Source organism: Barbatula barbatula (genome assembly GCF_947034865.1).
Source record: "Barbatula barbatula genome assembly, chromosome: 9".
NCBI classification, from domain to species: Eukaryota; Metazoa; Chordata; class Actinopteri; order Cypriniformes; family Nemacheilidae; genus Barbatula; species Barbatula barbatula.
In genome coordinates, this window is record NC_136772.1 from 25,164,020 (window position 1) to 25,187,479 (window position 23,460).

Sequence of the window (23,460 nt, forward strand, 5' to 3'; positions counted from 1 at the left end):
GTTTTGGAGGTTAACATGGGTTCTGCGTTTAGTCTTTCATCACACTTTTACTCTGTTCATGTATTTTAGTCACTTGATTTGATCCTCTGCAGATTCTCGTAATATCACAGAAATTCAACGTTGCCATTTCTAGGTTTCCCTGATCAAGAAACATCTGAAGCTATTTGAGTTTTCTTGCACTTCCTTCTAATAAACATTTGGCAATTTGCATTTCACCATTTATTCAAAGTGTGCAGTGATTTTCAAAGTTCTCATTCCGTACATATTGACCAAACCATTAAGAAGTTTAAATTCTGGCGTCCCTTGATTTGATTGATTTAAATTGATTGACTACTGATGGGGTCAGTGCCATTAAATCAGTTATTCCATCTCAGTCATTGTGTTAGCAATATCACAGGTGCAGAATAGCAGCACGAAAGCAAACATGATTCTGTTTTATTAATGAGACGTTATTAAGAAACTTGTGTAACGGTGTTAAAAGTTATTTGTGTTTTGCAATGTTTCATTAAATGATAAAGACGTCACTCAGATCATTGCCTCCTGCTGTCTGATACGGAGGATTATAAAACGGTCAGTTCTGGTCCTTGATTCTGATTGGTTGAGCGGAGATCGAAGCCGTTATAAAATACCCCGATATATAACGGCTGACCGCATTACCTAGAATCACTGCGCCACTCTTGTTACGTACAGCGAAATAATTGTCAAAATGTCCGATTTTGTGAAGACATTGACATGACAGACAAATTAGACCAATAACAAATACGACACGCTGAAATGAATGAAAGAGAAATTGAAGACATCAAAAAGTCTAGAAATGAGGTGAATACTCCTAAACAGACTCTGTGCTCTGTTGGTTGTTTTCAGTCCTGGTGTGATGAGGTATTGTTGTAGTGATGTAGTCGGGATGCGAGGCCGGTGCGAGAGTGTTTACGAGCGTCAGCTGTACGTGCGACGGTCTCGTATCACGGAGGAGATTGTGGAGAATATAGAAGGACGAACGATCGGTCAGTGAGAGAGGAACAGGCCTGGATTTTATGGTGTGGTATTTACGTGCGAGTTATTTATTAATTAAAAGTTCGTTTATGTTCGCCGGTTCCCGTCTCCTTCCTTCCCTTTTATGGAACTTTGTTACACGTATGTTTATTGACTTTAAAACAATGTTCATGTATAAAAATAGAGACATGTTAATGTTAATAGATAAACACCACAGTCTTTAGGCACATTTTTCATTGTGTTCTGCGTCTGTGTTGCTTGGCAGCCGCTGTTTCTGAGGAACTACTTTGTTTGGCGGAAGAATATATTTCTATTAAAATAATTACATAATATTTGCTGTGTTTAACTTCATGAAACCTTACTATGCATATGAATTAACCGTTTTATAAAAGCAATAAGCTATTATTGCTTTATTAAACTCCGTTTCATACACGTTAAAAAACAACGTTTGTGTGAAAATACTCATGTAAGTAAATATACTCATTCTGCAGTAAATGAAGCACCAAAACAAAAAACTGTTTAGTCCAGTGGATTCCCGTCATTTCTAGATGCTCTAGTTCATTCTTGCACCACCCACCCAGCAATCAAACCGCTCGGCCTGAATGCGTCTGTTTTTTCAGCCTGTAGCGCCACTGCGTTCACGCAGATTTCTAAGACTGCAACTCACCTCCCAGATGTTGTGCTGAAATGTCATATTATTTACAGGATATTGCAGTTTATGACCGTGGTTGTTATTGTTATGGTGGATCATCAGTTCAGACCATAATCCATATCAAGAAATTCGACAAGCAATCCCGTAGACCCCGAGCAAATTGTTTAATCTTGTGCTGCTGTTTCCATCTTCTTGGCCACTAAGAATAAAAACATTTCTTTACCAAAGAAAATTTTTCAAAATATTTTGAGAGCTGACCAGTGTAGATGAGTTTAGCTTAGCTTTGGTCTAGTCATGAAGACTTCCTAAAAACAGAGGATTTGTTAGGGGAGCGGGACAACAGGAGGAATGTGTGGAAGAATCTTTCATTCATCTAGAATTCATGAAAACTGAGACATTGTGTTTTTACAACAAAACTAAATCAACACACTCACTGTATAAAGGGCAGAATTTGCAACATAGATTTCCCTCTCAGCCAAAAAGATATTAAGATGCTTCTTTCTAAAACACTACTTTACAAACTTCAGAGGTCATGATAAAAACCATTGTTGTGGTTGTTGTAGTCCAGGTGAACTTTTCTTTTTCTAAGGAAACAGATTATGGAATAATAAAATTAGGGGTGTGGTTTGTTTTGTTCAGCTGAATTGATTGTGTGTATAAAAGTAGTACAGACTTCATGTTGTTGCTCCGTAAAGAGGAAGACGTTAGGTGTGATCTCCCTCTCTCCGCAGTACTGTGATGTCATTAACTGAGGGATCTGCGCAGGGCCGCTTGAAGTCCTACAAACCTATTGTCCGGTCGGCGGAAGCGTGTACATGTATGTATTATAATACATTTGTATTTACAATTCTCAATGTGCATACACTTCTAAATGCGCCACTCACCCAAAAAAGATTGGGATATTTGACTTTTTTGGGTGAAATGAAGTGTAACCGTTACCGATCAATCCAGACATTGTGCCTCTGCAGGTTATGGTGATCCACAACTGAAATGTGACCTCTGCATTTAACCCATCCAGTGAGTAGTCAAGTCAGCTTTATTTATATAGCGCTTTTTACCATTTTCATTGTTACAAAGCAGCTGTTTTTCTTTTTCAACTTTATTTTTAAAGATTTTACATTTAAAGAAGGAAAGAGAACCTGAAGTAACAAAACAGACCGCAGAAAATAATAATTATAAAATAAAATGAAAAATTAAAATAATTATAATATTATCCTAAAGTGTTGAGCCATAATACAAAGTAACATGTTTTCCAAACTTTAATTAAGTAACATAATTATATATACATTTTTAACATAAATTACATCTATTTATCATAGAAAGCTTTCTATTTCTTCCAATAACTTTCCCCTCTTTCCGAAGCATGTCTTAAGAAAAAGGTCAGTTTCTCCATATTTCATTTGTAATTTCTATCCATTGTGATGAAGTCGGAGGATCCATGCTCCGCCATTTACGTGTAATGGCTTTCTAACTAGATAGTTACAAAGCAGCTGTACGAGAAAACATTGACTATAAGTAAAACATAAAAGGTTATGGAATTCAAAACACAGTTCAAATATCAGACACACAATAAATTCCTATATGCAGTGTCAATTAAATAAGACTATGAAATTCTAGCAGCCCCCCCGACCAGGCAAAACAGTGCAAAACAGTCTGCAACGGTGGCGAGGAACCCAAAACTCCATTGGAGGAGAAAAAACCCAAAAACTGCAGCCTCTGCACAAGAGTAGTGAACACACACATGGAGCAGTGGGCCGCTATCACTGCAGGGCTGGAGAGCAAACAGGGGTTAGGTCGCTACATGCTAGCCCTGAGAATCGAACCAGAGACAGTCTGGTTACTCTCTGGACTCTCTAACCCATGGGTCTCAAACTCAGTTCCTGGAGGGCCACAGCTCTGCACAGTTTAGCTCCAACCCTAATCAAACACACCTGATTCAGCTAATCAACATCTTCAGGATTACAAGACACTTCCAAGCAGGTGTGGTTTAGAGCTGGTTAGAGCTAAAGTGTGCAGAGATGTGGCCCTCCAGGAACTGAGTTTGAGACCCATGCTCTAACCACTAGTCCACAACAGCTTGGTCTGATTTCATCATCATGGACAACAGGTCATCAGGGAACGGCTGCTGGAGGCCGGGGTACCTCGAATGGAGCAGATTGCACTTTCTCCAGACCTAGAAAACCTATGACATCAGCTGAGTGGCGTGTGGAGGGTCGTGACCCCTGAACCTCAATGACCCTTCAAGAAGAGTGGAATGTCATGCTTCAGCAGAAGTCCACTTGTATGCATACAAGACGTCGTTGACAAGCTATTAAGACCTTGACATGTTTTTTTGCGGTATAGCACCACTGTTGTTACCTTGCTGTTTCAATAAATAGTTTGAGATGAAGTAGCTATTTTCCATTGCATGCTTCAATTTAAGCGGTCTACTTTCATGATATAATATGACTGTAGCATGAATGTTTTCAATGTTCCATATATTTCACCCTAAAGTAGAATATCGCTACCTTCTTATGCCTATATGTTGTTATTTCAGTATTATAACACAGAAGCTTTCTTGTTTCATTTTCCAGCAGAACCCAGTAAAATGAAATATAATCTACAACAAAGTGTCAGCAGTTTACACCTTCATATAGAGAATCTTAAACATAAGAACATGTATTATATTAAACGCTTTTGTACATGTATAAATATCTTTCATTAAAATAACGTTAAGGGTATGAAAACATCATATTGACGTGACATCCACAAAACTCAATTATCTGATTAGCAAGGGTTCCTGGGTAGTGGTAGACTTGTCAAGCACGTGCCACTTAAGGTCACGAGACCACATTTGGGACGAGGCATGACAGCTGAAGGGGTTCTGTCCAAACCATTCAAATGACGTCACCAGCTTGATTTTTCACAACTCTCATGACATTAAATTCGTTTCTCTAACTATCGAAATTCCAAGTAAGTGCAGGAAACGAAGCGTTCTTGTAATCCACGTTTGTCACCGTGACTGTTGTTTTTCTACACACACCCGGCAGTTACCCGTTCACTCCCCGGACGGGTTTATAGGGCAGTCCTGACCTTTCCAATATGGCGGCGCGGTTGACCCATAATTCAGCGCTCATGTGTTTATCTTTAATGATATACTTATAAAACACAGATGGCATTTGCAGCATGTTGCACATACAAGTGTTTTTTTGTTTTTCGTGCGTGTGAATAATTATATTCATCAAATGACCAACAGATGTTCTATATACCTGCATCAGGATACTGTCATATATATATATATATATATTACTAATCACAACTTTCTCTGAGATATTTTCCAGTTGCGGATAGACCCCACCCTCCACCCACCCACCCACCCACCCAACGCACGCGCTCAGTGTGTCTGACCCGGACTCATCCTCCTCATCCTCATCCTCCCAGCGCGAGCGAGCGAACAAAAGAGCGCACGCACGCACGCACGCACGCACGCTGTCGGGCCTCGCGCTCCTCTCTCAGGATTATCAGATCAAATCAGACGATGAACATCAGCGTCGATCTCACATCAGATTTATAACGCGACGGATCACACAGAAGCGACTCGTTTGTGTTGAATTATCCGAATAAAAGATGGCGAACGACTCGCCCGCGAAGAGTCTTGTGGATATAGACCTCGCCTCTCTGCGCGTGAGTGTCGAATATCTTGTCGAATCTCACACGAATGCACTTATATGTCACATTAGCGCAATGGCGCGTCGTCTTCTAGTCACAGCGACGCGTTTATTTGTGTGTTTTGTTGCTGTGTGAGCTGAAGCGAGTCTTTCACAGATGTGGCCCTTTGTTTGCGGCGGAGCTCGAGGAACTCTCACGCTATCCGCGCGCGTTAAACGTTTCTTCAGAAAATCGCATTTTGAATAAAAGTATTATTGTGATGTTTATGATTTCAGGACCCTGCCGGCATCTTTGAGCTGGTCGAGGTGGTCGGCAATGGCACGTATGGACAAGTATATAAGGTGGGTCTGGTGTTTTTATTGTGTGTTAGTCTACATGTAAAGAAAGGGTTGATGTGTTATTTGACATATGTATCACGTCAATGTACAGAAATGAACGACAACCGAGTCGCTGATGGGTGTGATCGGTTGCGCATGCGCAGACGTAGTCAATGCGACAAACATGACATTGATTATAAACCTCCGTTAAAGAGCATCACACAGACACACATCTCGTGTGTAGTGTACATTAAACACACTACTAATGTTTCTTCAGTGCACCACACAAGTATGATCTATTATGTGTGCTGACGTTTGACACGCATGTGAAGTTATGGTACATGTTCCTGAGGATTCACTTGTTTTACTACGAGCACTGAAGCTCATGTCTTGACATTTTTAGGAGCTCAAGCAGAATATTTAGGGTCTTTTATATTTTATGGTTTCAGTACTTCGATGCATTTTATATTCATCATTTCAGGGATGAAGGATAGCATGTTTCACAATTAATTTCATTTTAATTCATGCCTTAATTCAAGTCTGTGTAGATTATAAATCCAGGTTGTAGATTTTCCTCCGTTCTTTACATTGTTTGAAGAATTATGACTATGACCAGTCATACAGTCGTTGAAGGTTGATGACACATGAAGGTTTTGTAACCAACTAGACTATAACCCTCCCTGGAGAATTAGTAGAGAAGATTTAACCCTGCGTTTTAAATACTTGGGGTGGGTTGTACCAACAAGGATTAAAGTAAACTGAGTTTAGAGCTAATCTAGGGTTTGTTGATCCTAGTTTTATCTGAAGTAAAATTGTGTTGCACCACCATTGAATGTTAAGCACAGATTAACCAACCGTGGAGTAAACCTTTAAACTGTATTTAAACCGTCATCTGCCATTGATTTTGTCCACCAAGATGTATTTGCCAGTGTTACTAAACGGCAACAGTGTCGATGGAAAAAATAAATCACTTGTAGATGTAGAAAATGTAATTTGGCTATTAAAAACCGCTCTCCGGATAGGTCGTTGATCATCCTTAAACACATTTCACAAGCCATAAAAGAAACCTGTTGTATTAACTGAGAGTGTAAATTGCGAAGTTAGTTACAGATCACGTGATAAAAATAAACAAGTTGAGCCACGTCACTACCCTACAGCGGACGTAAGAGTAGAGCGCAGTACGGACAGACCCGGAACATGATCGCTTTACTGGGAGTCCCTTCTCGGTTTCCCCCTCGGCTATTTGCAGCGGCGCCTACGGCAGAGATCAGTGGCCTGTATCATGAGGCCGGTTTGGGTTTTTAACCAGGTAAGTTTGTGTTTAGTTTGAGGGCTTAAGAAGGTGTACTGGCTTTGAGTGGGTTTGGTCACCATGGTAACGAAGGCTACATGGCTAACCTGCTAAGAAGCAGCTTTTATTCTGGGTTAGAGATCGCAAACCCAAACGTGACGTATATCTGACGTGGTGAAGTCACTCCCCTCGTATCTCTCGCTCCAAATGAAATATAACTTGAAAGTGAAAAGATGTTAGAGAAAATGAGTTTTGTGTATTTACATTTATTGATTATAATTAAAAACATTCATATAATGATTATATGAGTTTATCATTATTATTTATTAATTCATCCTAAACACAGCTATAATATAATATATAACTATATTCGTGTAAAAGCTAATTTTAATATATAAAGCATTTTAAAGTAATGAAGTAGAAGTAGTAGGATCAAAAATATCTTTTGCAAATCATTTAAATTCAGTTGATTCTGTGTTGATATAGTCCGTAGTTTCTATTCAAACATTCACTGCAGTGTTAATTCCAGCCTTGTACATGTGTTTCAATTCATTCGATATTTTTCATAATGCTCTCGTCATCTTTAACAGAACAGTGAATTGCGCTGATGCTCGCGAGAAGCCAGTCAATCTTTTGATGCTTTCCATGTGCTGTTTGCCGCATGTGTCGCACTTTCAGGTGCATGCTCCTCCCAAACAATCCGGAGTTGACACAGAAAATTCATACCAAGCGTTGTGCTACAGCTGAACCTGATCTAAACCAGGTTGGGTTTGTCTGGTTCTTTCAACTCAAAACGTATTCTAAAACTCTTGTGATAATTTACCTCGCTTCATGATGCAGGTCAGAGGTCATTTGTGATTCTAGTAGAACGGATCAGACTACAGTTTACACGACGCACAGAATAGATGCCGGCGTCACTGGTGCCGGTTAACCAACTCAGTCTTTTTCTTGTTTTAAGGTGGCGTGTCCGATTACTCTTAGCCATTATTGATGTTCAAATACCCAAAACAAACACACCCCTAACCCCATATTTCGCTTTTGTCAGTGTTCGGCTCGACTCGTGTCCGTCCTGTGCACCTCACTGGTGATTGGCTACAAGGTTGTTTTGGAACTCTGCTCAAGTTTGTCTAAACATGCCTAAATCGGAAACCGGACACCCGGCCTTTAATCACAGGTGTTGTCCTTGTTTGCAATGTATAAGAAAACTTGGAAGTTCACAGCCGACCAGCCAGTTTATCGGGTCGCCGTGTGCTGAGGTGTTTTATTATTGCCATTTTGTTATTTACAGGTTATCTCTGTAATGCTAACCTCGTTTCAGTCGACACTGTGTTTTTCGACTAGAAGACACTTATTCCAACTTATTTTTATTAGTCGGTTGTCGTCTTATCATTTTCAAAGTGTATATGCACAACGTTAGTCGCTTTACATAGCCATACTGTTAACGTGGCCTTTCATGTAAAGAAATTCAGAAAAACCTGCATGGAAAGCGCATCAGTAAAGGATCAGAAAAGAGAAAGTGTCAGCGCTTTGCATTCATGATCGAGGCTTCTGCTTTCCTTGACATAAAATGCTTTATTATATGGTGTATACAGAACATTTTGTGTTTTGGAATGTCGCAAGAACATAAGTTTGCCTTATTGTTGGGAAAACTGATCTCCGTGCTTGAAACCGGTTCGCCCGTCTTTATGAAGAAGACCATGATGGCAGAGACGTGGAAACTGAAGGAAAAACTGAGACGAGTTTAGTTTATGGTCTATTTTGTTGTAGTGTTTAGTTACTGCTTAATATTTTATTTATTCGTTAATACAATTTATTGTATATATATTTATTCACATTTTTGCATTCTGACCTCTGTTTAGATTCCTTTGCCTGAGATTGATATTTCAATTTTCACTAGATAAATATTATATAGAGACGTATAATCATATCTTTTGGAGGTGTCACAGCAGATTGCATTATGCGTGCGCTTCAGCACTTCGTTCATTATGGTTTTGTATAGCTCTGATATTTAGAACAATGTTAGCAATGTAAGCATAAAATATATTTTTGATAAATGAAGCTTAAACCATCATCTGATGTCCCCATTCCTCCCATACACTGAAATATTTATATTGCATCATAAATATGTGTTTTTGTATAACTTAACCCTCCTCAGTAGTAAGTCAAATCCCTAACTGAGAGATCAATCGGGAGTTAAAAAAATTGGAGCAACAGGATAAAAGTTGATCTAGATCTGTGGATTTCGGGTGGGTGCACATTCTCTTGAAGTTGGGAGCACCAGTGCTTACCATAGATATTTCAAGCATTTTTCTCTTTATTTACTTTAATAACTGAATAGCATGCAAAGGTAACTTACATACATAATATTGAAGTAGTCTAAACTTTGCTGTTATTATAGGCGAAGGGCATTTTTTACATTGTGTAGTTACAAGTTGCTCAGTTAAGAGGTTCTGTATTCTGACTGCAGCTGTCATGCGTCCTGATTCCTTCACTTCATCATGAGTGCCACCTCTTATAAACAAACTTTCTTACTTCTAGAATACTAGTGTGGCATTTTTATACAATATTCACTCACCATATAACAGTCAACATGATTGATTTATCCTAATTCTTTTCCCTTTCCTTAAAAGAAATCATTACTAACCTCACTATTCTTAGCTTTGTATACTGTGCTAGGCTTTAATGGACTAGTTTGATGCACTTATGTATTTTGTTGTTATAATTGCTTCCAATGTTTCCTCATCTGTAAGTCTCTTTGGATAAAAGCGTCTGCTAAATGACTAAATGTACATAACAGCATAAAAGGGCTTTTTAAGTCTATCAACTGCGGTATTTCCTCTCTCAATCAGTATAAAATGTGGTGAAAAAATACCGGCATGTACCAGGAAAACCAGTATAAGTCTGGAAAATATTTTTTGTCAAACCTTGATTTAATCTAGATTTAAGACTAATTGTTGGTGCAAGTGACCCACCCTTGATGTGTTAATAAGATCGATTGACAAGACTGTCCTGTATCAATGATAGTCAGCTGATTCCTCAGACGATGGTTAGCTATTTGTCAATGAACGGTGCAAATAATTACATTTATTTATTTGGCAGACGCTTTTATCCAAAGCGACTTACAAGTAGTTTTCTACAGTGTCACATTACTGCAGATCAATCAGGGGTAAGGTGTCTTTCTCAAGGGCCCTTCAGTCATGACCTGCTGGCACTGAGATTAGAACCTTCTGATCACAAACCTACAGCTGAAATAATGACTTGTGGACGATGTAGTTAACTTTTACACACCATCAGCGGCTTAAAAGATGTTAGCTTTATTGGCCTGTTCTTTTAGCGATTACATTAGAGTTTACATGAACAAAACACGAGAAATGCTCTTGTGTGGTGATGTTGGGAAAGTAAACAATATTTAACTGTACAAACCCACAATGAAGCTGAGGTAGTAGCTCTTAGGAATACATTAGTGAAAATTGCAGCTCTTCATTCTGAAAGTTTTGCGCTTCACGGTGCAGTTAACCAAACAGCGCCACCATAGTGACATAATGTTGTAACTACAGTTATAAATGACAAATCCACAGAGTTGTTAGTCCATCCAGTTGTTGGTGTTTTCCGTGATGACACTTGACTGACAAAATAGTTTTTCTCTGTTATGCTCTGGTTTCATCTCTGCTGATGTTTTCTTTGTTTCAGGGACGACATGTGAAAACAGGACAGCTGGCGGCCATTAAAGTCATGGATGTGACTGAAGTAAGTGATGCTGTTATTTCTATACATGATAACAATCATGAGAACAAAACCACACTTGTTCACTGCTCTGGGTTAAGACATCCAAATGAATGTTTTTTTAGGTCCCTGTGAACTGAAATATTCACAATTGCCTTCTGTATTGTGACTGTCAAATGCTAAGAATAAACTCTTTTTATATTTAACGTTATTTGATCAAATGTTAATGGGGTCATATGACACGGCTACAAGAAGTATTATGGTTTGTTTAAGATGTAATTCAATGTGTATACACGATTTAAGGCTGTATTTTCCCTACACCGTGCATGTTTGTATCTCCTCTTTGCTCCGCCTCCCTGAAATACACAGATTTATTACAAAGCTCATGGCTCTGATAAGCGAGGTGTGCTGTGATTGGCCAGTTCACCAGTGTGTGGGGATTGGTGGAATACTGAAAGCGTGTGAGGGCAAATGTAACACCTCTTACCATATTTGGAACATCAGGTTCCTCTTCAATCGTTCTGACAGGTACGCCCAGCTTAGGTGCGTTTACATTTGGGCGGTCTTAGTCAAATCATACCACAGGCGGATGTAAATTTGTGGGGGTGTGGCTTCACGAGGCGTTTCAGGCAGGTCTGGGTGAGCATTCGCTTTAAGATAGAACGCATCTTTTGTTCCCACAGTTTCATTTTACGTGTCTAATACATGCATAGGCAACTTATAACACACCAAAGACACAGAAAAACACGTATTCTTGCCGTATGACCTCTTTAAATACTCAAAACAAAATAAATAGATACAAAAATGAGGAGGTGCCCAATTCACATTACTAACAGACCCATGGAGTCAAAACTTGTCTCTGTGAGAACCCAGAGTAAGCACAGACTTGTACACAGCGTAACACAAATTTGCAATTAGCAAGCAAATAGACATCCTCTCGAGGCATCACGATTCCAAGATCAATGAAACACCTCACAAGTGTTTCATAGACAAACAAACAGTGACCACATGACTGCAGACCCGCTTGAATAAACAGTGGCGTTTGATAAACTCTGCACATTTGGCCATCATGCGTAAACATTATGAGAAGTGCGTTTAAACTATGCCGGCTAAAGACCTAAAAGTTTGCTTTAAAGACACAAAGCGTATCAAGCAGAATGTTTTCTCACTATTCCATTTCTAACACACACATACAGTGTTCGGCGCTGTCTCGCATCGGTCAAAGCGGAAATAAAACCACTGCTTTCTGTGTTTTTTCTTTCATCTCCGGTACTCAGAAGTACATTGCATGCACTTATTTCCTCTATTCCAACGAAATATTTGAAAAAGGAAATAGATTTACCCAGCCAGGGTGTATGTGTATGCATTTTCAGACATTTCTTGAAGAAATCAGGACCGAAGTGGTCAAAATAATGAGATTACAGCAGCAGGTATAAACGGGTATGGACCTCGCATACTGATCTGAATCAAAGCAACCTCATCCAGGTGATTTTTAGACGACGTTTCTCTGCTGGAAAGCATCTTCATAGATATCTGAGTATCTCCGCTAAAAGCCTCAGTACTGCGGGTCCTATTACGGGTCTCTGCTGGAAAGTCTTTATACTATAAACACTGCTCCTAGCTCCGCCTGACTCTTATCATTCTTAAAATACACAGACCTTTTATTTGATGAAAAAAATTCCTGTCCGGTAGCGGTTTAATTTCACATGTATTTAAAAGGGCCCGCAATAACATGGTTTGACCTGCGAGGATCACCGTTGACATTAACGAGTAATAATTTCATCCCTAATAGTAGTTAATATTTAGACAATTCATAAATGGCAGTCATATAAATAGATTATCTTAAACCGTATCTTAAAGTCGTTTTTAAAAACATAGTCTGTACAAAAAACATTGTTGAGACAAAACAAGCACACTGATATATTTTAAGATATGTCAATGTTAACTGTTAGAGGTGTCTTGATTGAAAACAAATAAAAAGTTAGTCTGCGGCCCCCTGTGTGTATGACACCAGACACAGCGCACACATTGTGTTTGACTTTTCTGAGGAATAATCTGTGTGTGTCCAGGATGAAGAAGAGGAGATTAAACTAGAGATTAACATGCTGAAGAAATACTCACATCACAGGAACATCGCCACATATTATGGAGCCTTTATAAAGAAGAGCCCGCCGGGACACGATGACCAGTTGTGGGTCAGTCTCACACACACACACACACAGAAGTCATGAATGTCATGCAGTATTTTAAAGTGAATCGGACTGAGATTAAATCTGTTGTTGTGTTCAGTTGGTGATGGAGTTTTGTGGCGCTGGTTCAATAACCGACCTGGTGAAGAACACTAAAGGAAATACACTGAAGGAAGACTGGATCGCCTACATCTCTCGAGAAATCCTCAGGGTAACACACTCATGTGAAGACAAATGCACACATGTGTCATTATTGAATGTGCTCAACATTCATCAACAGAGAATGACTAATTTCGGTCTGCGTGTGTGTGTGTGTGTGGTTTTTTTCGGACAGGGTTTGGCCCACTTGCACGCTCATCACGTCATCCACAGAGACATTAAGGGCCAGAATGTTCTGCTGACTGAAAACGCAGAAGTGAAATTAGGTAATAAATGTATCTAACACAATGACTTGCACTCATACATCTCTTTCGATTAAATGAAGCTTATGTCCCCTGCTTGTTATTCTTCTTTAGTTTTGCGCACAGTTTACATTGTTTCATATATTGGTTAGGAACTCTTTAAAGTCTATTAAAGTGCTTTCTTTAAAGAGAGATTTAGAAGGATTCCCACCCCTTCTCTTGTCCTTACCAGCTGTCAGTACTGAACAGCTGGTCCTGAATCCCAGTACTCACGATTTGATTCAATATCGATTCAATTAGCGTATTTGGGACATTATCTCGTCGCATTTGCGCTCCCGAGTCATTGGGTATCACTGGTGTAATGCAGAGCATCCATGTCTCTGTCTAGGTAAGAAACGATGTGCACATTTACAGAAGTAAGTTCATGTGTTGATGTCTAAACAGTCAGTGACATGTGTAGGGCTATTAGGGGTCTGCGCATACTGCAGCGTGTCATGTTTTTCTACGAAGTGAGAAACGATGTTACATGTCAATTTTGAATAGCATTAGGTTTAAAAGGTTGTTATGTCTCTGTTTGGTTTTGAATAAAGTATCTGAGGATAACTGAGCTCTCTGGTTCACTCCTTCAGTTGACTTTGGTGTTAGCGCTCAGCTTGATCGAACCGTTGGCCGGAGGAACACTTTCATTGGAACACCATATTGGATGGCCCCAGAGGTCATCGCCTGTGACGAAAACCCAGATGCTACCTACGACTACAGGGTACAAACACAAGACACCAGCTGTGAAAAACATTTTTAGTTTTGAAGCACACCTGCGAGACACTAGCCAGGTGCATTGGGTACGAAAAAAGGAAAATAAATCGTACAGGTTTTGACGGTTGGGTGTGATTTATTATGTGTAACTTGCCAGTGAAGACCAGTTAAATGATGCTGCATTTGAAATCCAGAGGGCGCTCTCGTTCAGAAACTCCAAATATGCCCTGCAGAAGAAGAACCATAAACCAGATCAAAGGCTGCAGACTTCAGAGACCTTTGAAAGACTTTCAATCCTAAATACCTAAATGGCACTCCGTTTCATATCGAGCAGCATTTCCTCCCGATCACAGAGCCGGGCTTCACAGACCCACTGCGCATGAAACTTAATCGCATAACCCTTTTCGTAATGGTTCTAGGCAGATCGATTTAGACAGGATTTACTGGCCATGGCCATTTATCATGCAGCTGTAGCGTAGTATGTAGACTTATGGCAAACATTGAATACAAACTCCCACACTGTAATCAACAGGAGACGAGACAACATGATGGTCTTGGTCATGTTGGTAAAAGCAGAAGAAAAGAGCTGATTTATGTTCATTCATGATGTCGTCTCTGTAGTTTTGTTGAATATGAGGTTAAGGAGCCAAATCGAGAGGTAGCAACATTGAAGTGCTGTTGCCGAGACGAGTGCAAACTCTTTTGGATTGACACACTTCAGTATGTTTGAATGATGAAGCTCTCTTCAGCGATTCGGTTATCTATTCTTGTACCTGAAAGGGCATGAACCCTTTTGATAAAGTGACAGGTATTTCTCCTCATGTGTCTGTCATCAGTTACATCTGGCAGACAATTCTTTTTACATTTACTATCGCAAATATTAATCTTATGATGCCCATGTTTGTGTGATAGCATTTTGAATTTAACATTCTGATTACAACATTTTCCCAGACAGGGCTTAGATCTAGTCCCAGACTAAAATAAATGTAAGCTCTGTCTACACTGGACACAGCTTGTACTGACACATGTTGAAATGCATCGCTGCCATTGTGTTGTCTCAGAATGGACACCATTGATGTTCTTTGTAAGGCATGTTTGTTAAATTAGGAGATTCAAGTAGTTTTGACAAAGGCCTAGTCCTGGTTTAATGAAATCCCTGTCCAGGAAACCGACCCTATAGTGAAGGTCACAATACAATACTGACATGTTTCAGTTGATTTTCCAGCCAGAAGGTTCTGTATATTCCCTAGAGTCTTCACTCTCTGGACACACGTATGAGCACATGATTCGTGCACTGCAGTTCATGTACGGGTGTTATAATGATGATCTGTTTCTCTGCAGAGTGATTTGTGGTCCTGTGGCATCACGGCTATAGAGATGGCTGAGGGAGCTCCTCGTGAGTACTTTACATCATTCCATTTCAGCTCATTTCTTTACTGCTTTTCACAATGTGCTTCGTTTCTGAGAAGCTGTACAGACAATAAATATAGGTCTAGCAATATTTGTTATATATAAATAGCGAAAGAGAAAGGAGAAAACAAAGAACACTTGGCAATAAGCAATCGCGTGTGTCTATATACAGTTCCTTGTATTCAACTCACTTCATTAAACTCCGGCATTATACATTAATATACACTCCATACTCAATAATGATTTTTATAAACAATTTGAAATAATTATTTTATTTATTATTTCTTCATCATAAGGGCTTGATATTTCCTTGTCTTTAAAAGCTTTTATAAAACAGTTGCATGTATACAATTTGTAAACAAAGAAAGGTTGTTCTGTCAACATTTTATAAACGCGTGCTCTCGTCTGAACAAAAAACTGAATGAGTGACACATGTCTGTTCTGTAAGTTTTCACTCAAACAAAAACTGTCTGATATGAATCACATACGCATTGATTGTCATATATCGATGTATCCAAAATCCATGTGCTTGAAAATAAAAGGTGTAACAGTGTTTCCCCTACCACTACCTTAGGAGGCGCCCCGGCTCTCCAACGATACCCCCGGTCCCCTTGAGTGTCAAGTTAAATGTATTTTCTTTATAGCGCCAGATCACAAGAGAAGTCATTGAAGGGTTACCTTTCATATATAACATGTCTAACCTTGTTCTTTTAATCAAACTAAAAAGCATTGTTATTTATCTTATTTACATGGCGGCATGTCATTTCAGTCTCTACATGGTCGCGCGTCGAGCAGATACAAAGATTAGCATGGTGGTGAAAATGGCAACATTGGCTCTCCCGCTCCTGTCTGAGTACAGGAAAGACGAGTCGCAGTCCCCTGACAAGCAGCAACATTCGGTGACCACCGTATGACATGTTTTCACCCAGCTTGGCTTTATACCATCCACACCGTCTGCGAGACATAATGCTCAATCCAAACATCAGATTTTAGTTTGAATTGAGCAGCGCGTGTACATAACTGAGCTGTACACATCACGCGCACTCAGGGAAAATTGTGTTGATTATATTTTGCTGCTCTGTCTTCTATTATGTTTATTTAGTGCCAAACGCCCTTCATTTGAACTTTTACCGCTCCATGAGCTCTGCTTCTCCCGGCAAAGACGCGTCGCAAATAAAGACCTGCAGACACCAAGTGCAGGTGCATAGTATTTATAATCAGCATCTTGAGTGCGATTCATTTTGAATCATGTTTTAATAGGAAAGAAAATTTAGAATCACTTCTAGTATGACTGGCATGGAAAGGCTACTTGTTAGTTAGTACTTCTGCTCTGACTTTGGTGTTAGATGTAAACTTTTTATATAGATATTCGACTGTGTATTATTAAAGTAAATCTAGATGTTTCCTTCTCTCACCGTTTGGCGTCTTTGTGATGTAATTTTAGTATTTCTGCACATCTTTTATGTAAGGGATAATGTACAGGCGGCCGGAAATAGATCATAATCCCAGACAGTGTGATCAGGACGTGAAGTGTTATTTGAAAAGAACAACCCCTGGAATATCGCGACTGGCCAATCAGAATCAAGCATTCAAATGAGCCGTGTAATAAGTTGATTTAAAGCCACAGATCCACCGCTTGTTACTTTGCATTGCATGCATGAAAGGTCCCAACTGACCACCTCACTGCATCGGTTCTGGGTTGAGCTTAAGAAAATCAGGGAATCCCAAGTTTCTTTTAGGTACCGACTTGGGAAGTACTGGGACTTTTGACAACACTAATATGAAAGTATGTTCTTAAAAGTGTCTATATGAATTAAGGGGATTTGTGTGTTCTACAGCGTTGTGTGACATGCATCCAATGCGAGCACTCTTCCTCATTCCCAGAAATCCTCCACCAAGACTGAAGTCAAAGAAATGGTCAGTATCTTCATCTGTCCAGTGTTACTGCACTGTGAAACAAAATCATTCTCTTAACTTCCTCTACCATGATGCTCTTCTGTCGCAGGTCAAAGAAGTTCTTCAGTTTCATAGAGGGTTGTCTGGTGAAGAACTACACACAGCGGCCGCCCACCGACCAACTCCTCAAACATCCGTTCATCAGAGACCAACCCAACGAGAGGCAAGTGCGAATCCAGCTGAAGGACCATCTGGACCGATGCCGCAAGAAACGGGGCGAGAAAGGTACCGTCCAGATTCAAGTCAGGCTTTACGTTCCTACAGCGACTGTGTGTGTGAATGATGTGTTTGTGTTGACACTGCAGACGAGACTGAATATGAATACAGCGGCAGTGAGGAAGAAGAGGAGGAGGCTCAGGAGCAGGAAGGCGAGCCCAGGTATAAAATCAACAACCTGAAGACTGAAAAGCTTTCACTGTGATGTCTGATAAATCCTTGTAAAATGCAGATTTCTGTTGTTTGGCACGTAAAGTAAGTTCAGTGCTAACTGTATTCTTTGGCAGAGGATTGTTGTAGTGATTTATTGTGCATCTATGTCTTTTGTCATATTGTGTTATAACAGCAGTGAATTACTAGGGGATAAATCCACCTACTACATGAGCTTTTCGATCTGAAACTCACAGCACACTGTAGTTTTCAGGAACCGAACTCACCTTAATCAGCCTGCAATGCAATTATTCACATTTTCACCAAAATAACTGTATTACTGACTAGGGCTGGAACGATTCCTCGAGTAATTATTATCTCGAGCAAATATTTAACCCATTCATCTACAGTACAAGCAGAGCACTGCGTGTCCCGACGGACTGTTATTACTGATGCACTGCCACCTAAACTCTGGTCATGTTATGTAAAAACACAGAAAAACCTACTGTGTGTGTGTTAGAATGGTGAGAGAACATTGTGCTCGGTATGTTCCTTATCTTTAAACCGAACTTTTAGGACTTCAGCCGACAAAGTTTTTCCTGTCTGACTAGCGCGCGTCACAGTACGTATTATGTTCAGAGGCTGAAAGCGGTCTTTTTTTAATGGCTGTTTAATGTCATATCGCTTATTGCTCCCTAACTCTGTGTAAGCTTTGGATAAAAGGCTCTGCTAAATGTAAATGAGAGAATATTATACAGTGGACATGGATTATGAAAATACTTTACACTAGGTATGTTCTATGAAAATATGACAGTAGGTATGTTCTTTAAACAATATATACAGATGACTATATACTATGAACATTAATGTACAGATAATAGTTTATAATATGAACAGATAATAATTTAGACTAAACAATAGTGCAGGTGATTTAAGTGTGCATAAATTATAGACATTAGCTGTTAAAGTTGCAGTGCAATAGGTGAGTTAATGCAGTTGTTGAAGTTACATTGCAGTAGATGAGTTAATGCAGTTGAAAGTGGTTCATTAGTGCAAATGAGCATTCAGTTAAATATTCCTGGTGTGCAAGTGAGCAGTATAGAGTGCAAATGATGCTGTGCGTGTGCAAACAGCGTTTCTTCTGGATGTCCTCAATGGCAGAAAGTGTAGTCCCTGTGATGCGCTGGGCTGTTTTCACCACCCGCTGCAGTGCCTTGCGCTCAGCAACAGAACAGTTCCCGTACCAGACTGTGACACAGTTGGTCAGGATGCTCTCTATCGTGCAGCGATAGAAGTTCACCAGGATAGTTGAAGACAGTTGGTTCTTCTTCAGTGTCCTCAGAAAGAAGAGATGCTGGTGAGCCTTCTTGACCAGGCATGAGGTGTTGGTGGTCCAGGACAGGTCCTCCGAAATATGAGTCCCCAGGAACTTAAAACTGGAAACACGTTCAACAGCCATCCCATTAATGTGTGTGCCTCCTTTTGCCTTCCTGAAGTCCACGATGATCTCCTTTGTCTTGGAGTTGTTAAGGAGCAGGTTGTTGTCTGAGCACCATGTGGCCAGGTGCCGGACCTCCTCCCTGTATGCAGTCTCATCGTTGTTGCTGATGAGACCAATCACCGTTGTTCATTCATTCATTCATTCATTTTCTACCGCTTATCCGGGGCCGGGTCGCGGGGGCAGCAGTCTAAGCAGAGATGCCCAGACATCCCTCACCCTAGACACTTCCTCCAGCTCTTCAGGGGGGACACCGAGGCGTTCCCCGGCCAGCCGGGAGACATAGTCCCACCAGCGTGTCCTAGGTCGTCCCCGGGGTCTCCTCCCGGTAGGACGGGCCCGGAGCACCTTCCGGGGAAGGCGTCCAGTAGCCATCCGTAACAGATGCCCAAGCCACCTCAGCTGACCCCTCCCGATGTGGAGGAGCAGCGGCTCTACTCCGAGCTCCTCCCGGGTGGCCGAGCTTCTCACCCTATCTCTAAGGGATCGCCCAGCCACCCTGCGGAGGAAGCTCATTTCAGCCGCCTGTATCCGGGATCTTGTCCTTTCGGTCAGGACCCAAAGCTCATGACCATAGGTGAGAGTAGGAACGTAGATTGACCGGTAAATTGAGAGCTTCGCCTTGCGGCTCAGCTCTTTCTTCACCACGACGGACCGGTACATCGACCGCATTACTGCAGAAGCTGCACCGATCCGTCTGTCAATCTCCCGTTCCATCCTTCCCTCACTCGTGAACAAGACCCCGAGATACTTAAACTCCTCCACTTGAGGAAGGAACTCTCCACCAACCTGAAGTGGGCAAGCCACCCTTTTCCGACTGAGGACCATGGCCTCGGATTTGGAGGTACTGATTTTCATTCCAGCCGCTTCACACTCTGCTGTAAACCGTCCCAGTGCATGCTGAAGGTCCTGGTTTGAAGGGGCCAACACGACAACATCATCCGCAAATAGCAGAGACGAGATCATGTGGTCCCCAAACCTGACACCCTCCGGCCCCTGGCTGCGCCTAGAAATTCTGTCCATAAAAATTACGAACAGAACCGGCGACAAAGGGCAGCCCTGCCGGAGTCCGACATGCACTGGGAACAAGTCCGACTTACTGCCGGCAATGCGAACCAAGCTCCTACTCCGGCCGTACAGGGACCTGACAGCCCTTAGTAAAGGACCACAGACCCCATACTCCCGAAGCACCCTCCACAGGATGCCACGAGGGACACAGTCGAATGCCTTCTCCAAATCCACAAAACACATGTGGATTGGTTGAGCAAACTCCCATGAACCCTCCAACACCCTGTAGACCCTCTAGAGCTGGTCTAGCGTTCCACGGCCTGGACGAAAACCACACTGTTCCTCCTGAATCCGAGGTTCTACTATCGGCCGTATTCTCCTCTCCAGTACCTTGGCATAGACTTTCCCGGGAAGGCTGAGAAGTGTGATCCCCCTGTAGTTGGAACACACCCTCCGGTCCCCCTTCTTAAAAAGAGGGACCACCACCCCGGTCTGCCATCCCAGAGGCACTGACCCCGACCGCCACGCGATGCTGCAGAGGCGTGTCAGCCAAGACAGCCCCACAACATCCAGAGACTTGAGGTACTCAGGGCGAATCTCATCCACCCCCGGTGCCTTGCCACTGAGGAGTTTCTTGACTACCTCAGTGACTTCGGCTTGGGTGATGGACGAGTCCACCTCTGAGCCCTCAACCTCTGCTTCCTCAACGGAGGACGTGACGGTGGGATTGAGGAGATCCTCGAAGTACTCCTTCCACCGTCCGACGACATCCCCAGTTGAGGTCAACAGCCTCCCACCTCCACTGTAAACAGCGTTGGTAGGGCACTGTTTCCCTCTCCTGAGGCGCCGGACGGTTTGCCAGAATCTCTTCGAGGCCAGTCGATAGTCCCTCTCCATGGCCTCACCAAACTCCTCCCAGGCCCGAGTTTTTGCCTCCACAACCACCCGGGCAGCAGTCCGCTTGGCCTGCCGGTACCTGTCAGCTGCCTTAGGAGTCCCACAAGCCAACCAGGCCCAATAAGACTCCTTCTTCAGCTTGACGGTTTCCCTTACTTCCGGTGTCCACCACCGGGTTCGGGGATTCCCGCCTCGACAGGCACCGGAGACCTTACGGCCACAGCTCCGAGTGGCCGCTTCGACAATGGAGGCGGAGAACATGGTCCACTCGGACTCAATGTCTCCAGCCTCCCTCGGGATCTGGTTGAAGCTCTGTCGGAGGTGGGAGTTAAAGATCTCTCTGACAGGAGACTCGGCCAGGCGTTCCCAGCAGACCCTTACAGTACGTTTGGGTCTGCCGAGTCTGTCCAGCTTCCTCTCCTGCCATCGGATCCAACTCACCACCAGGTGGTGATCAGTTGACAGCTCCGCCCCTCTCTTAACCCGAGTGTCCAAAACATATGGTCGCAGGTCAGATGAAACGACCACAAAGTCGATCATCGACCTGCGGCCTAGGGTGTCCTGGTGCCACGTGCACTGATGGACACCCTTATGCTTGAACATGGTGTTCGTTATAGACAAACTGTGGCTTGCACAGAAGTCCAATAACTGAACACCGCTCGGGTTTAGATCAGGGGGGCCGTTCCTCCCAATCACGCCCCTCCAGGTGTCACTGTCGTTGCCGACATGGGCGTTGAAGTCCCCCAGCAGGACGACGGAGTCCCCAGTCGGAGTACTTTCCAGCACCCCTCCCAGAGACTCCAAGAAGGTCGGGTACTCTGCACTGCCGTTCGGCCCGTAGGCACAAACAACAGTGAGAGACCTAACCCCGACCCGTAGGCGCAGGGAAACGACCCTCTCGTTCACCGGGGTAAACTCCAACACATGGCGGGAGAGCTGGGGGGCTATAAGCAGACCCACACCAGCCCGCCGCCTCTCCCCATGGGCAACTCCAGAGTGATGAAGTGTCCATCCTCTCTCGAGGAGTGTGGTTCCAGAGCCCAAGCCATGCATAGAGGTGATCCCGACTATCTCTAGTCGGAACCTATCAACCTCACGCACCATCTCAGGCTCCTTCCCCGCCAGCGAGGTGACGTTCCACGTCCCTAGAGCTAGCTTCCGTGTCCAGGGATCGGGCTGTCGAGGCACTCTCCTCCGACTGCCGCCCGATCCACTACTCACCGACCCCCTATGGTCCCTCCCTCACCTGGTGAGCCCACGGGAAGGCGGCCCTACGTCGCTCCTTCGGGCTGAGCCCGGCCGGACCCCGTGGGGAAAGGCCCGGCCACCAGACGCTTGCATACGAGCACCGACCCCGGGCCTGGCTCCAGGGTGGTGCCCCGGTTGCGCCATACCGGGCGACGTCACGGTCCTTGTAATTTTAAACATCATAAAGGGCTTTTGAACCACTCTTAGTCTGACCCGTCGCCTAGGACCTGTTTGCCTTGGGAGACCCTACCAGGGGCATATAGCCCCCGACAACATAGCTCCTAGGGTCACTCGGGTACTCAAACCCCTCCACCACGTTAAGGTGGCGGTTCAAGGAGGGGCAATCACCGTTGTATCGTCTGCAAACTTGATGAAGGAGTTCGATCCGTTCACAGGCCTGCAGTCGAGTGTGAAATGGCAGTAGAGAAAGGGGCTCAGTACGCAGCCCTGTGGTACACCAGTGTTGAGGGTGATGGTGGTGGAGCAGATGTGGCATAACCTAACAAGCTGAGGCCTGTTCGTCAGGAAGTCCATAATCCAGTTGCAGGTAGAGTTGTTAAAACTGATGCCATAAGGGCTGCGCAATGCCATGGGCTTTTCGACACGATACAGATCACCATAGAAAAGTTACAATACATGAAATTTAATATTTTGATACGCTACATAATTGCAATATAATTGCACGGAGACACATGTTTGACTTTAAAACTGCGCAATTTGTGACTTAATGGTTTGATATCTAAATGTCTGTTGGCTGAATGTTTGGATGATTATGAGTGCTTTTAATGATTGTCTTTTATTACTGAAGCTATAACCGAGCTGACAGGGTTGAGTTTTGTTTTTTTGCAGCTCTATAGTGAACGTCCCCGGTGAGTCGACTCTGCGGCGGGACTTCATTCGTCTTCAGCAGGAGAATAAAGAACGATCGGAGGCTATGAGACGACAGCAACTCCTCCAGGAGCAACAGATGCGCGAGCAGGAGGAATACAAGCGGCAACTTCTGGCTGAACGTCAGAAACGCATCGAGCAACAGAAAGAGCAGCGCAGACGACTGGAGGAGGTGAGTGAAGAGAGCGAGAGAGAGAGAGAGCGAGAGAGAAACAAAAACAT

At 42.7% G+C, this 23,460-nt stretch overlaps 1 protein-coding gene across 3 annotated transcripts in view; it reads left to right on the plus strand.

Annotated features, from left to right (window-relative positions):
- The first annotated feature begins 5,025 nt into the window (after positions 1 to 5,025).
- Positions 5,026 to 23,460, plus strand: part of LOC306898860 (mitogen-activated protein kinase kinase kinase kinase 4-like) — a 33,096-nt gene continuing 14,661 nt past the window's right edge. For all 3 annotated transcript variants that reach the window (XM_079464713.1, XM_079464714.1, XM_079464715.1), the window contains exons 1-12: positions 5,026 to 5,308; positions 5,569 to 5,634; positions 10,592 to 10,648; positions 12,694 to 12,819; positions 12,914 to 13,024; positions 13,148 to 13,238; positions 13,844 to 13,974; positions 15,309 to 15,363; positions 17,216 to 17,294; positions 17,383 to 17,558; positions 17,639 to 17,711; positions 23,200 to 23,410. In XM_079464713.1, the coding sequence (XP_079320839.1) occupies positions 5,252 to 5,308; positions 5,569 to 5,634; positions 10,592 to 10,648; positions 12,694 to 12,819; positions 12,914 to 13,024; positions 13,148 to 13,238; positions 13,844 to 13,974; positions 15,309 to 15,363; positions 17,216 to 17,294; positions 17,383 to 17,558; positions 17,639 to 17,711; positions 23,200 to 23,410 (1,233 nt within the window). In that variant the 5' untranslated portion in view covers positions 5,026 to 5,251. The remainder of the gene's footprint in view (positions 5,309 to 5,568; positions 5,635 to 10,591; positions 10,649 to 12,693; positions 12,820 to 12,913; positions 13,025 to 13,147; positions 13,239 to 13,843; positions 13,975 to 15,308; positions 15,364 to 17,215; positions 17,295 to 17,382; positions 17,559 to 17,638; positions 17,712 to 23,199; positions 23,411 to 23,460) is intronic.